The 16,477-nt window shown below is 37.1% G+C and overlaps 1 protein-coding gene across 4 annotated transcripts in view; it reads right to left on the bottom strand.

The window, feature by feature from the left end:
• Ckap5 (cytoskeleton associated protein 5) overlaps positions 1-16,477 on the bottom strand; it is a 113,603-nt gene that overhangs the window by 44,526 nt on the left and 52,600 nt on the right. For all 4 annotated transcript variants that reach the window (XM_028878914.2, XM_028878918.2, XM_028878916.2 and 1 more), the window contains exons 9-18: positions 15,428-15,532; positions 10,630-10,719; positions 10,360-10,524; positions 9,269-9,397; positions 7,618-7,800; positions 6,991-7,104; positions 6,618-6,728; positions 4,977-5,069; positions 2,697-2,882; positions 1,936-2,030 (exon numbers count right to left, since the gene is read on the bottom strand). In XM_028878914.2, the coding sequence (XP_028734747.1) occupies positions 1,936-2,030; positions 2,697-2,882; positions 4,977-5,069; positions 6,618-6,728; positions 6,991-7,104; positions 7,618-7,800; positions 9,269-9,397; positions 10,360-10,524; positions 10,630-10,719; positions 15,428-15,532 (1,271 nt within the window). The remainder of the gene's footprint in view (positions 1-1,935; positions 2,031-2,696; positions 2,883-4,976; positions 5,070-6,617; positions 6,729-6,990; positions 7,105-7,617; positions 7,801-9,268; positions 9,398-10,359; positions 10,525-10,629; positions 10,720-15,427; positions 15,533-16,477) is intronic.

Below are 16,477 nucleotides of genomic sequence, written 5' to 3'. Positions count from 1 at the left end.
TATTTCTTTCTTTTCTTTTCCAGACAGTGTTTCTCTGTGTAGCCTGGCAGTCCTGGACCAGGCTAACCTCTCTAACAGAGATCCACTTGCCTTTACCTCCAAGTACGGGAATTAAAAGCATGTGCTACCATACCTGGCTTGCAAACAGCCATTTCTTGACAGCATTATCTGCCTTTTGACTTCAGTTAGATACTCTTCTACCAAAGTTTTCTTCATCTAAATTTTTGCAGTTCTAGTGAATGAACTCAGAACCCCATACATGCTAGGCAAGTATTCTACCACAAAATTACATTCTAGCCCTGCTTAAAAGAGCTTCTATGTTTTCCCAATTTATTCAAAATATTGAGGCCCTAAAGACTTGCTCTTTCTTTCTCCAGTCTTATTTCCTACCACTCTCTAATCACATTTTACTTTAGCTATACTCTGAAAAGCATATACTAGCCACTATTTCTATTTATTTTTGAGATAGGGTCTCACTATGTAGCCCTGGTTGGACTTGAACTCACAGTGATTCTGCCTGCCTCTGCTTCTGATTTTTTGTGTTGCTAGTATTAAAGATGTGTGCCACCATCCCTGGCCCTTACTGTAGCATTTTGTAAGCTAATAAGTTGTAGTTACATCAAACAAACAAACAAGTAAACAGCCCAAAACAAGGCACAGAGAAAGCAACACAATATAATAGCATCTATATCCTTTTCCTTAGCCCAGAATGCCTGGATTCAAGCCTGGCATTGGCACTTTCCTAGCTATGATGGTAAACTTTCTGTGCTTTAATTTCTTCATCTGCAGAGCAGAGACAACATACTGCCATATCTAAAAAGTGACACTCTAAAAAGTGTCCAGATAACTAGCACACACTGACAGTTCCAGCACAGGAAGCTGCAGCAGGAGGAGTTAACTATTTCCAGGAATCTGAGGCCACTCAAGGCAAAAAAATGAACAGCTGTGGGCCCAGTGAGGTGGCTTGGAGGATAAATGTGCTTGCCGTCAAGGTTGGTGACATGAATAATACCCAGCAGCCACATGGTGGAAGGAAAGAACCAATTTCTCCAAGTTATTATCTAAACTTATGTGTGTTCTGTGGCATGTACACCTGAATGTGCATGCACACCCAACTCCCCACACAAGAAGTATAATTGGTAGGTCTAAATGTAATTAAAAAATAACGAACTATATTCATATAAAAATGGCAGGGTGTTTAAACAATTAAAAATTTTTATTGTAGGAATTCTGACAGCATTTAATCCAAAAAGGAGCCTTTTTAGGCACTAAACAACTGTGTAGTAATTTTAAAATCTATCTAACTAGAAATACTTGGAATAAGCTTTTCTGTGCGAGAGCTATTAACACTTAAGGGGAAAAAAACCACTTACGAGATCCCTCTTTGTGGGGACTGGACATGTGGTTCTGTGACAGAGCATTGGCTAACATGTTCAAGGCCTTGGGTGCGATCTCCAGAACCTCTAGAAAGGCAGGGCATAGGGGAAAGCTAAACGGCTTAGTGAGTACAGGTCTCTGCCACTCAAGCCTGAGTCTGAGTTCCCATGACTCACATGGTAGAAGCACAGACTAATTCTCAAAACTAGTTTTTAAGACTGTCATATGTACTTCATGGCATATGCCACTTGCACCTCCCACAAGACAGACAGACAGACACACAATCCTAAATAATTTTTAAATGTGTATATACATTTATTTACACACACATTAATATATATGTATATGTACATATATATAAAAGAACTCTTCTTTTACTAGATATTAAAATGCAGAATACAAGTCAACACAGACCTTTCAGAACAAATGTGCTTTTCTTTTATGTAAATTAGACAACCAATTTTAATTCTTCAGAAATAAGCAGAGATAGTGAAAACAAATTAACATCAGAGACTTAGCAAAATATTTAATTATATTCTATTTTTTTTCCTGACTTACCCAGAAAAACCAAATTCTTTTATTGCATTTGATAACCAATTTAGAGTTTCTGACTGATTCTTGGGATTCTTTTGTGAGAAGGCCATTGACATCACCTGAAACAATGGAAAACATGGTTCAGATATCCATTTTCTCTTATATTTATATTTCTTATGGAAATAAACTACAACTAAGGCACATATGTATCAAATATGATTTTTTCAGGTGTTAACTACATGGATCTATGAACAAGATTTAATTTATCCTAAAAAGCAAGGTGATTTTTTTTAAATGATTTTATTTATTTTTGTCTTTATTTTATTTTGTGTTTTGCATTGTTGCTTTGCCTGCATGTCTGTCTGTGTGAGGATGTGAGATCCCCTGGAACTGGAGTTAAAGACAGTTATGAGTTGCCATGTGGGTGCTGGGTATTGAACTCAGGTCCTCTTCAGGTCCTCTGGAAGAGCATCCAATGCTCTTAACCACTGAGCCATCTTTCCAGCCTCAGAGGTGACAGAGTTTTAAAAGCATTCCTGTCTGAAAATTTTCATTTACTGATCATTTTGAATTACAAAGTCTTATGAGAAAATTAACATCATCTTCTATAGTAAGTTGCAGGACAGCCAGGGCTACCATAGTAAGACCTGTCTCAAAGCACCAAAAAAAAAAATCTCACAGCATAGAACAACTTTACCTAAGAATTAACTGTAATTGGTAGGCCTAAATTAAAATTTGGGAAAAAACTGGGACAATGTAGGGAAAGAGAGCTCTGTGCAACTAACCTGTTCAGCTGTCCATGGCAACATACATGCTTCAGCTATTGCCGTCATAGCTTCTTTTGCATTGTTCCCACATTTCACATCTCCAATCTTGTCTACAAGGCCATCTAATACAACCTGAGCACAAGTTTTAGAAAAATTTCCCTTCTGGGCGATCAAAGCAACTATGTGAAGCTTCATCTGCATCACCTGAGCAAGGATAAATATCAGAACATTATAATGGAGTCAATGACACTCAATTACTCACACAGCAACCTGAAGATGTAGTGTCTGTAAGTATAACCAAAATAATAATCAAAAATTTAAACAACCAAAATAATTTTCATCCTTTGTTATCTATTACAGTAGCTAACTGACAACAAATACAGGGGGGAAAACACATGCTACTCAATGTTTCAAAATATGAAAATTTAAGAGCTAAAATTTTTTTTTACAAACTTTTTTAATTGACTTCGTATATACATAGGCACTCATGAGACAGGATGAGTATGGAGGTCAGACATAAATATTGGTACATGAATTTTCACAAAGGCCATTAGTCACAATTACCAAAGAGTTCAAATAACCCATATGTCTATTGATGAGAAGAAAAATAAAAAATGGTCTATCTAAACAATGGAATGTTATATGGCAATAATATGCATAGGTGAACCTGAAAATCATTACATAGGAATGATTCCATTGATAGAAGTGCCCAGAAGGGGTCAACCCATAGAGAGAAAATATCTTAATAGATGGCAGAGAATTTGAGCTGCAGTATAATGGAGAGTGCTTGCTACTAAAAACGGAATTCTCTTGAGCATGATGAGCATACTCTAAATCAGGTTCTCAACCTTCCTAATGCTTCCACACCCCCTAATATAGGTCCTCATGTTTCAGTGGCCCTCAATCATAAAATCATTTCCATTGCTACTTCATAACTGTAATTTTGCTACTGTTATGAATCACAATGTAAATATCTGATACACAGGATATATGATATTTGATCACTGTGAAAGGGTCATTTGACATTCCAAAGGGGTCATGATCCACAGGTTGAGGACATTTGCTCAAAATATAGTATTGTAAAAGCATTACCATTGTATAATTTAAAACAGAGTAATACAGTATCAATAAAGTTGTTATAAAACATATTCATTAAAATTTTTTTTCATTAAGTCATATGTGGTGGTGCATACCTATATAATCCCAACACTCAAGAAACTAAGGTGGGGAACAACAGTTTTCAATGCCAGTCTGAGGTACATGATAGGAGCTTATCTCAAAAAATAAGCAGGGTTAGGGAAATGCCTCAGTTGGTAGGCAAAATGCTAACTGCACAATATAAGAACCTGGGTTCAACTCCAAGTATCCATGTAAATAGGCAGGTGTAGTAGTGAATGCTCATGATCTCAGTGACGGTGAGGTAAAGGCATGAGATTGCTGGGGTTTGGGGCCAGATACCTTAGCCTATTCAGTGAGAGACCCTATCTCAAAAACCAAGTGGATCGCTCCTAAGAAATGACATCTAAGATTGGTCTCTACCCTCCATATGTATGTGAACACACACACACACTAAAAATTCCTTGCTATGGATCTAATATAGAAGAATATTGGCTAAAATAAGGTGTTCTTTCACCTATCTTTCAGAATATTCAGCTTTCGTAAAAATACTAAGGTGGTAACAGAGGGGGAGGGAGCCATGGAACATACAGAGAAAAAAAGGAGGGGGGGTACGTAGAGTAGCAAACACGGGACTAACAAGATACCAAAAATAAAAGAAATACATTCTAAGATTATTTAGCATGAGCTCTATTCTATGTAACCCTAGTGATAAATCCTGTATCACTTAAAAAATTTTTATTATTATTATTACTACGTGTGCGTGTCGTGCAGCACATGTGGAGCATGGAAGACAACTTTTGGCAATCAGTTCTCTTCCTCTACTATAGATTTCAAGGATCAAATTCAAGTTGTCAGGTTTGCATGGCAAGTGCTTTTGCCCACTGTATCACCCCCCACCCCCAGGCAGGGTCTCACTATGTAACTCTAGCTGTCCTGGAACTCACTCTGTAAACCAGGCTGGCCTTTACCTCACAGAGATCTGCCTATCTTTGCCTCCCAAGTGCTGGGATTAAAGGTATCTGCCACTATGCCTGACCAGTATCAGTTTTCTAAACATCTCCTTACACTCATTTTTTAGAGTGTAATACTGTTAAACTCCTAATTATACAAGGTTGTCTCATAGACTGCTATGATAGAAATGATTTAAATAAAAGACATTAAATGTACAACTTAAAATACCTGAAAATTAGTTTCTTTCCATCCAGGTTTTTTGGCTAGCATCCTCACTAATGCCTGGCATGGCATTTCAGTTCGCTCCATTAGTTCAACAGCCTATAAATAAAGTAAGACAAGAAAGTTAGAGAGTTCTAGTTCCAAGAGAAGGATAGATCCTAAAGTCAAGTATGTGGTTATTTCTGAAAAAGAAAAGGAACTAGAGCTGGGAGGATTACAGTGGGAGCTTAGTTAGCTTCCACTGTGTTTCAGTTCCTAAGCTAGGTAGAATGGCTGTTATCAATTATTTTTTTTTAAATTCACATTTTAGGAATTCACCTTTTTTTCATTTGCCCAGTGTGTGCTATTAACTACTTATACATATTTTGTTTTATTTGATTTTCCTAAAAACAGTGAAATAAGGTAGACATTTAATATTAAATTTCAAACATGTACAAGTTCATGTCTAAACTATAGGAGTGGAAGATGTTCCTGTCTCAAATTTCACATTCCTTTTTCTATATCTCTCTCACAGAATCATAATTACAATATATGCTAAAATGAGCTATCATGTATCATTCCTGTGATGGCTATTCTCGGTTGTCAATTTGACAACATCTAGAATTAACTAAAACCCATGTAGCTATTTGTGAGGGATTTTTTTCGTCTTCTTTCTTTCTTTTTTTTTTTGAAACAGGGTCTCTCTACATAGCCTTGGCTGTCCTGAAACATACTGTATAGACCGCAAACTCAAAGAGATCCATCTGCTTCTGCCCTCTGAGTACAGGGATTAAAGGCTTACACCTGGCTTAAATTTTTTGTTTGTTTTTTGAAACAGCGTCTCACTATGTAGTGTGATGGATTTTTCTTACTTAAATCGTTTAAAATGGGAAGACTCCCTTTAATCCAGATCTTTTGAGGTGGAAAGCTCCAGCTTTAATCTGGGCTACACACTCTGCTAGCAACCTATATAAAGGACATAGAAGATGGAAGCTTTTGTTCTTGGCCTGCTTGCCCTTATTCTCATTGTCATATTCATTCATTCACTAGCATTAGAGTCTATTTCTTCAAGATTCCAGGATACAGTGAAGACCAGCTAAGATATCCAGCCTTGTAGATTGAACAACTACTAGATTCCTGGACTCTGGACTATCCGTTGGTAGACAGTGTTGGACTAGCTGTATCACAGCTGGTAAGCTACTCTAATAAATCCCCTGTGTGTGTGCATGCAGTTCTGTTCCCCTGAAGAACGCTGACTATACAATTTCAAAAGTTTGGACAGCTCTTCATACCAATATATATTGTGTTTTTCACCAATAAATCATGATACAAAGGAAGAAGTACCGAAATAGTCAAAGACTGTCTATTATAAGTTGCAAGCTCTATTTGCTTATTACATTTAATAATGAATAACTGAAAAGTTCATCTAAGTCTCATGATTTACAGTAAGAACCTAATTTTCTTGAAAAAGTAATGTTTCAAGCTTAGAAGAGTCAGAATGAGAGTGTTGAAAGATACAAAACAACAAAGTCCAACCTCATCTTAAGTTTATACTATGAAATATTTACTAATATAAAACATAGCAATTAAGACAAATGCTTAATTTGGCACTATTATTGCTTCCACATAATCTAAATTTTACACTCTACTTCATCCTTGCATATATACCTTTTGGAATTCTTCCATACAGGCTAGCCTTTCCTTCCAGTTGCTACTGTCTAGAAGCTGAATACAGGTTGGGGGAAGAACAGCTGAAGCCTTTTCTTCACATACTTCAATCTGTAAGATGGCAACGTCATAATGAGAAACTATTTAAGGAAACAAATGGCACGAATATAAAAGTTACTCAGCCAAAACTAAAATACTCCTACAGGAACACTACAGCATCAGAGTCTTCTTTCATAAAGAAAATTCTGTTCAAAGAAGTATCTATCAGTAGCCAAATGGTATTCATTTACTGTATGTTAAAGCATTCAGCAAAAGGACCCCTCCAGCCCCCTCCCATGTCTGAATGTCTAGGGTTCTCATGTGCACTACTCACCGAGAGTTCGGGCTCCACCGTTTCTTTAGTCTCCAATCCCTTCTTAGTCTTTGTTCCAGCATTTGTGGAACCTCCTGGTGCAGTTGCTTTGCCTTTCTTAGGTGGTCCACCAGCCTAAAAGAAAAATTTAAAACCATACACCACTTGGAATTTTGTAAAATTAGTTTTTGTTTATACATTTTTTAACTCTTAAAATTATTTATCTATTTGTTTGTTTGTTTATTTATTTATTATGTATACAGAAGAGAGTGCCAGATCTCATTATAGGTGGTTGTGAGCCACCATGTGGGTGCTGAGAATTGAACTCAGGACCTCTGGAAGAGCAATCGGTGCTCTTAACCTTTGAGCCATCTTTTCACCCCAACTCTTAAAATTTTATTAACATGAGATCACCTCCAGAATGTTTTATTGTCTATAGAATTTACCAAATGTCAAACACAGACCTAAAGACGATCTATGGACTACCTGGCTGATCTTCAGGTTGCCTATTAAAAACCTCTAATTCAAAGTGATTTAATAAAACAAACAAAACAAAAATGATGAACTGGGGCCTGGATAGAGAGAAGACTTGGTGGTTAAAAACATTTGCATGGATTAGAGTCAGACCTTGTCACAAAATCTATTAACCTTAGTAGTAGGTGCTTTCTTTACTGGTCCTGGTTTAGGTACTGAAACGTCCTTCGTGTCTTTGTCCCCTGCAGCCCCGGATGGAGCAGCCCTTCCAGGTGCAGGCTTGCAGTCCTTCTTTTCAGCTGCAGAACCAGTTTTCTTACCATGAACTAGCTCTACTTTTTCTGAACATTCTTTGATCTAGAGAAAGCAATATGTACATTATTATGCTCAAATAACTTTGAAACACAACCATTACATTATTACTAGAAGTCATTAAGTCACAACTATACAAAAGAATTCAGAAGAAAATTGTTTTTTTTTTGTAATTCTAATTTGTGACATTCTTGGCACTGCATATGACTTATGTTTTATTTCTTCACAAATTAAAATTACATGAATACCTATAACAGACATAATTTTGATGAAAGATATTTACATTTAGGAAAGTACATTTCTATATTACATCTTCTAAAGATTGGTTACTCAGCTTTGGTTTGGTTATAATTTGAAAGGTGTTTTTTTCTACTATTGCATCCCGGTAGCTTAGATTAAAATTTCAACAAGCAGAAGTTAGCAAAGTTTGTTCTGAACTATCATTAGAGAATGAAATAACACTGAGTAGATTATCAGTGTTTTCTTTTTTAGTAATACACAAAAGACAAAATTGGTAACAAAAAAAAAATGCCCAGAGAGCAACCTCCAAAACTGGTTTCAAATGCATGTACATATTTGCAACATAATTTTTCTTCCTCCAGAAACTCGCAATAAGAGTCAGACATGGTGGCATACAACTTTAATCCCAGCATTTAGGAGGCAGAGCCAGGCGGATCTACGAGTTTGAGGGGAGCCTGGAATACAGAGCGAGATCCAGGAAAGGCACCAAAACTACACAGAGAAACCCTGTCTGGAAAAATCAAAAACAAAAAACAACAACAACAAAAGTCACACATGGTGGCACACGCTTTTAATTCCAGTACTCGGGAGACAGAGGCATGTGGATCTTTGAGTTGAGGCCAGCACTGTCTACAGACTGAGTTCCAGAACAGCCAGGGCTACACAGAGAAACCCTGCCTTGAAATACTTTTGCAAAATAAGAAAAGAAAAAGAAACAAGAAAGAAAAGCTGGCAACTAAAAAAATTTTTATCAAAAATATGTAAGTACTCAGAAATTTTATTTTATTTATTTATTTTTTTTTGTTTTGTTTTTGTTTTTTCAAGACAGGATTTCTCTGTGTAGCTTTGCGCCTTTCCTGGAACTCGCTTTGTAGACCAGGCTGGCCTCGAACTCACAGAGATCTGCCTGCCTCTGCCTCCCGAGTGCTGGGATTAAAGGCGTGCGCCACCACCGCCCGGCTGTAATTTTATTTATCTTTTATTAAGTTCATCTTTTTGATGACTCATACATATACAATGCATTCTAATTACTGGCACATTTATCTACCCATAACTCTTTCATCTCTATTACTCACACTACCCTCCATACAATTCCTTTTCCAACATTCATGCATTTTTGTATTGTTCTTTGACCCACTGAGTTTAACCAGGGCCATCTGTGTGGCTATCCAGCATGGTGGGCTGAACTGAAGATGATGTCTTCCCCTCCTTCAGAATCTATCAGTAGATTTGCAAACAGTAATGCAAAGAGACAAGACTATTACTAACCTACCTTGTCAAGTTTGAGTTTGTCAACATCAGCTAAGAATGGGTTTACCGCTTTCTCACCAACCACCTTCAAAGCAGTACCCAGTGCTTCAAATGCAGCATCTCTGACCTCAGGAGCAGAATCATTGATGTGCTATACAGAAGTAAATGATATTTAGTATGAAGAACTCTAGTCACTACTAATTTTATCCTCAACAACAGTGGAGGGATAAGAATTTTCCCTTTACAATTTACTGAAGTTATTTGTAGCTTTTCTTTTGCCAATTAACAGTTAATGTTTCACAATTCTTTCTAGGTTGAAGAGCTCTCTAGTTAATCTATTCACCATGTAAATGTCATTTTTAAATGTAATTTATTTTCTTTGAATTGTATGAGTGTTTTTCTTTTTTTTCCCCAGAGCCGAGGACCGAACCCAGGGCTTTGCGCTTGCTAGGCAAGCGCTCAACCACTGAGCTAAATCCCCAACTCCGTGTATGAGTGTTTTGTCTGCATGTATGTATATGTACCATGTGCATGCTTGGTGCCAACAGAGGTCACAAGAGCCCCTAGAACTAGAGTAACAGATGGTTGTGAACTACCATGTAGGTACCAAGAGGCAAACCTGGATTCTTTACAGGAGCAGTTCTTAACTGCTGAGCCATTTCTCTAGCCCCTGTAAAAGCTGAAACAACAACAACAACCTCACACACACACAATGTGTGTGCATATTCATTCCTGTGTGTATGATGACAGCACATAGGGAGGGGAGAAGACAACTTCATGGAGTTGGTTCTCCCCTTCACCTTTAAAGGGGATTTGGGGAGTTCACTCAGGTTGCTTGCATGGCCTCTGAACTATCATCCTGCCAGCCCTTAAATGCTTTCCTTTTCTTTTTACCTTCTATCTGAAATGGCCCATTCCCAATGACCCTCAAACACTTCAGTCTGACACTTATGCTTGGCTAACTTGTCGTCCTTCAAAAGTCAACCAAGACAGTTACAAAAATTTGGGTTCAGAGTGCCTGCTCCTTAAAAGATTACAATCTACACCAAGTCAAGAAGTCACTGTATGTAACTAGGAGGAAAGAATGTAGAAACTATCCATCCCCCCAGTTACCTTAAGTAGAGCAGCACAAAAGGGCTTTAATAAACTCTTCGGCAATGTAGAAGCGGTACAGTGACGGAAGCTTCTTGCAATAAAAAGAGACGTCTGCTGCTTGATGGTTGGGTTTTTATTATCCATTACTGCTAAAACATCCTCACTGATGTTCTGTAGTGTGGTCTGTAAAAGAAAATGCCAGTGAGCTTTTTTCAACGATAAATAGTCAAATCATTAGAGTGACAACATTTATTAAGACAAAACGCTAAGTTTTATGCTCTAACTTACAGTGAGGAAGATTGCATCGATTGCCTCCTGCAGGGCTTGCACCACTTGAGGCTTCTTTTCTTTGAATTTTTCCAAAATTGTTGGTACAACCTGTAAAAGTGAACAGCAAGAAAAATACTCTGACACATATGAATGAAGTATTGTTGGGTCTGGAGAGCTAGTTCAACAGTTAAGAACAGATGCTGTTGATGCACAGGATCCAGGTTTGGTTCCCCGTACCCACATGATGGCTCACAATCACCCTAACTGGAGTTCCAGGAGATCCAATGCCTTCTTTTGACCTTCAATGGCACTAGGTACACATGTGGTGTACAAATGTACACATAGGCAAAACACTCATACAATAAAAAAAAATTAGTTTAAAAAAAGCAAGAATGGCTGGGCATGGTGGCGAAACCCAGCACTCAGGAGGCAGAGGCACGAGGATCTCTGTGAGTTCAAGGGCAATGTCATCTACAAAGTAGTTCCACGACTGTTACAGAGAGAAACCCTGTCCCAAAAAAACAAACATCACTCCGTAACCCCCACCAAAAAAGAATGAAGTACTGACACACACACTACAGTATGGCTGATCAAAACTGTCAAACTTAAACTAGGTGAAAGGAAACCAGTCATGAACAATCAATCATACATTCTATGTTTCAATTTATATGGAATACTCCCCAAAGGAGTTAGGAAGTGTTCTTAACTTCTAAATGAATAGTATATAATTTAAAAAAAAAAAAATCCAGGGGGCTGGAGAGATGGCTCAGAGGTTAAGAGCACCGGCTGCTCTTCCAGGGGTCCTGAGTTCAATTCCCAGCAACCACATGGTGGCTTACAACCATCTGTAATGAGATCTGGCGCCCTCTTCTGTATACATAATAAATAAATAAATCTTTTAAAAAAAAAAATCCAAATTAAGCTAAACAGTAAGTTAAATAGAACCAGTAACAGGTTGAACTAAAGTAACCACTCAACCATCCCTTAGCAAATTAATATCAATTTTAAAAGTAGTGTTTTGTTTTGTTTTGTTTCCTTTCCAGGCAGCACAAATACCAGCACTCTGGAGGCAGAGACAGACGGAACTCTGAACTCAAGGTCACCCTAGTCTACACAGCCAGTTTCAGGACAGTTAGGAATATACAAATAAAACATGTGCTGAATCCTCTCTACTTCTCAAAGCAGTTTTCTATCTTCAAACTACTTTTGTATAAAACATCCTAATAACTAACACAAAACTTATCAAAAGCACACCCATATCTCAGCTGAATGTTGTAGTACATGCTTTTAATCACTCAGAGGAAGCAGTGGTAGGTGGTTAACAATAAAACTGACAAATACTGATTTTTCAGAATGATAACTCATTCTATATAATTCAGACCAAATTGAGAGGCAACAATTACCTGCCATAGTTAAGGAAAACATCTCAATTCATTAACTCTATTAATAACTTGATTGCTACCTCACTTATACAAAGAAAATATATTGACAAATGCGTTCTAATTTCCTTAGAATAACTTAAGCTGAGACATCATGTATGTAGTATAACCTATATAAAAATTTTCAAGTATATCATTACTTTTTAAATAGAAAAAAACTATGAAACACATTTCATGTGTTATCTTCACTTATAGTTTTACTTTGCTTTTCCTACTCCCATTTTCATTCCTATACAGGTTATTAAAAACTTGTTCCCCCTTGGGTCAGAGTGGTTGGGAAGATAACCTAGGATCTTATGCATGCTAAGATGTTCACCTAGTGAGTTATAATGCACAATCCTAGAGCTTTGACAATTTTATTTTAACTTGATGTATTTCATAGTTATAAAAGCAGTATTAATTAATAAAATAGTAAGCAAACAAATCAAATAAGTTCTTTAGGCCAAGTGTATGATTTCTTTTTGTTTTCATTCAATAATTATATTTATGATATTCATTAATAACATTAATTGTATTGATTTATTACATTCATGATACTATGTCCTGATGCTACTGTCCATTTGTGGGGCTTTTCCATCACACAAAACAGAGATTGTGTACTTAGGAAATCATTGCTCTATATTCCTTTCTTCTCTGTCTTGAGATAATGTCTAATCTTTATGTCTCCATGAATTTGTATATTCTATATACTTCATGTAATACAATTCTATAGTATTTGCCCTTTTTTTTTAAATGTAAAAATATTTGATGTACAATTGCAGGAGAAATAATACTCAGATAGCCTAAACATAAAAACAGGTTGTAATTTAAAAGTCCAGGGTTATTTTAACAGTAAAATGTTTTCTCAGAGCTGGGCGGTGGTGGTGCATGCCTTTAATTCCAGCACTCAGGAGCCAGAGGCAGGCGGATCGCTGTGAGTTTGAGGCCAGCCTGGGCTACAGAGTGAGTTCCAGGACAGACGCAAAGCTACATAGAGAAACCGTGTCTCAAAAAATGAAATAAAAAAAAAAAATTTTTTTTTTCTCTGTAGAAAATAGTACAAATGATAACATTTCCCAATAAGCCTTTTTAAGCCAAATGATAGCTGAATTATACATATAAATATTGATTAGATTCTGGGATACAGAAGGGACCTATCTTCATCAGTTCAGAGAGCTATGTTTTACTTAAGTTGTATTCATCTTTCCCTTCACTGTTTGATTTATGGCAGATATTTTTCTATAGGCTAATCCATAATCTAAAAAGTACCCCTCCTATACACAAATGATTAAAGGGCTGAGAAAGAAATCAGAGAAACATCACCCTTTACAATAGCCACAAATAATATAAAATACCTTGGGGTAACACTAACTAAACAAGTGAAGAACCTCTATGACAAGAACTTTAAGTCTCTGAAGAAAGAAACTGAAGAAGCTATCAGAAAATGGAAAGATCTCCCATGCTCATGGACAGGTCGGATCAACATAGTAAAAATGGCAATCTTACCAAAAGCAATCTACAGACTCAATGCAATCCCCAAAAAAATCCCAACGCAACTCTTCACAGACTTGGAAAGAACAATACTCAACTTCACATGGAAAAACAAAAAACCTCAAGCTCTACTATGCAGCTACAGTAATAAAAACAGCATGGTACTGGCATAAAAACCGACGTATGGACCAATGGAATCGAACTGAAGACCCTGACATTAATCTGCACACATATGAACAACTGATTTTTGACAAAGAAGCCAAAACTATACAATGGAAAAAAGAAAGTATCTTCAACAAATGGTGCTGGCATAACTGGATGTCAACATGTAAAAGATTACAAACAGATCCATATCTGTCACCATGCACAAAACTCAAGTCCAAGTGGAACAAAGGCCTCAACATAAATCCAGTCACACTGAACTTGATAGAAGAGAAAGTAGGAAGTACACATAGGCACAGGAAAGTAGGAGGAAGAACGCATAGGCACAGGAAGTGATCACTTCCTAAATATAACACCAGTAGCACAGACACTTAGAGCAACAGTTAATAAATGGGACCTCTTGAAACTGAGAAGCTTTTGTAGGACAAAAGACACAGTCAATAAGACAAAAAGACAGCCTACAGAATGGGAAAAGATCTTCACCAACCCCACATCTGAGAGAGAGCTGATCTCCAAAGCATATAAAGAACTCAAGAAACTAGACATCAAAATACTGAACAATCCAATCATAAATGGGCTATAGAGCTAAACAGAGAATTCTCAAAAGAAGAATCTCAAATGGCTTAAAGATGTTTAAGGAAATGCTCAACATCCTTAGTCATCAGAGAAATGCAAATTAAAACGACTCTGAGATACCACCTTACACCTGTCAGAATGGCTATCATCAAAAACACTGAAGACAGCTTATGTTGGAGAGGATGTGGAGCAAGGGGAACACTCCTCCACTGCTGGTGGGAGTGCAAACTTGTACAAGCACTGTGAAAATCAGTATGGTGGTTTCTTAGAAAATTGGGAATCAATCTACCTCAAAACCTAGTCATACCACTCTTGGGCGTATATCCAAGGAATGCTCAATCATACCATAAAGATACATACTCAACTATGTTCAGAGCAGCATTATTTGTAATAGCCAGAACCTGGAAACAACCTAGATGCCTGTCAACTGAAGAATGGAAAAAGAAAATGTGGTACATATACACAATGGAGTACTACTCAGCAGAGAAAAACAATGACATGATGAAATTTGCAGGAAAATGGATGGAACTAGAAAATATCATCTTAAGTGAGGTAACCCAGACTCATAAGTATGAACTCACTCATAAGTGGATACTAGATATAAAGCAAAGGACAATCAGACTGCAACCCACAGATCCAGGAAGGCTACCTAGCAGGGGGGACCCTAGGAAGACTGTGGTTTATAATAAGCTTTGGTTTTACCCAATCTGGGCTAGCTATAGTGAAACATTTTTCTATTAAGCTAAGAATTTGTACTGTATTAAGTCGGTCAAAGAAAATGCTGGCTGTACTTTCAGAAGGGGAAGTGTCTGATTTCTATGAGCCTTATAAATTTTTTATTTTTTAATTTTTTTCGAGACAGGGTTTCTCTGTGTAGTTTTGGTGCCTGTCATGGATCTCTCTCTGCAGACCAGGCTGGCCTTGAACTCACAGAGATCCACCTGGCTCTGCCTCCCAAGTGCTGGGATTAAAGGTGTGCGCCACCACTGCCCGGGGAGCCTTATAAAATTTGTGGGGAGCTAGACTGAATATATATGAAACACATTGAGAAGCTTACCTTGTCCAATATATAAAGATCTATACCAAGAAGTTGTTTTAAAATATAAAACAAACTAGCCTATCATTTCTGATAATTGTACAGATTTATATCTAAAAAGAATGTTACTTACATGTCCTGCATATTGTCCGAATTTCTTCCTTAGCCCAACAGCCAGGCCAGTAAGACATTTTGCTGCCAAAGCTACCAACATGACATTGGTGTCCTTTCCAACAACCTGTAAGATAAAATGAAAGAAAATAGTCATAACCCTGTAGAAAGGAGTACTGGAAATGAAACGTATCTTCAAAATAATTCTGGAAAGCTATTATGTCAACAGATAATCAGTTTTATTTCTTACAAAAGAGGAAAACCTTAATTCTCCTTGATAATAATGAATTTATATGTCTCCGCTATGTGGTAATTTTTTTGTTTTGTTTCTTTTTTCTTTTTCTTTTTCTTTTTTGAAGAGAAGGGAAAAGGAAGAGAAGGAAAGAAAAGAATAGGCGAGGGGAGGGGAGGGGAGAGGAGGAGAGGAGAAAAAAAGGGAGATAGACACACTGACTGGGGATATAGCTCAGAGGTAAAGTGCTTTCCTAGCATATGCTGAGGACCTGGTATTAAACAACAGCATCACAAAACAAATTTCAAATCTCTGACACTCCAGTAATGCCATCTGGCTGTCTGTACTGCACATTGCAGCCGAGAAGCTACAAGTCTACTGTTATTATTTTGGAACAGAAAAACCAAACAAACGTTTCTGAAAGAAACGAGGTAATAGCTCTGTAATATTTATAACCAAGGAAGCACCAGTGGAAAATGCTGTAGGCACTATCAAGTCCAGCAGGACTCTAAATTGCAATTCCTATTGTAACCATTCCTGTAGTGGAGTTTCTGGCCTTGCAGCAACCATTTAGTCACATAAGTGACTGAGTTTTTCTTTCATTTCTCCTAGAAGACTCTCCTTTAGCAGTTTATATTACTGCCTTCCTACAACCCTAAGACCCAACACTTAACTAAATTCACAGGTATGCATCAGTTCAGCAAAACAGTAATGACTGGGCTCCTTCATGGTAAGAGTTTACCATAATAAACTGCCTATCTCAATTGGTGTTAAAATGCTGTTTTACTTTTTTTGTCTTTGTCTTTCTTTTTTTTTTTTTCTTTTTCTTTTTGAGACAGG

The sequence above is a fragment of the Peromyscus leucopus genome, chromosome 4 (genome assembly GCF_004664715.2).
Source record: "Peromyscus leucopus breed LL Stock chromosome 4, UCI_PerLeu_2.1, whole genome shotgun sequence".
NCBI lineage: Eukaryota > Metazoa > Chordata > Mammalia > Rodentia > Cricetidae > Peromyscus > Peromyscus leucopus.
Note: the sequence above shows the minus strand (reverse complement) of the source record. Positions and strands in the feature narration are given on the sequence as shown.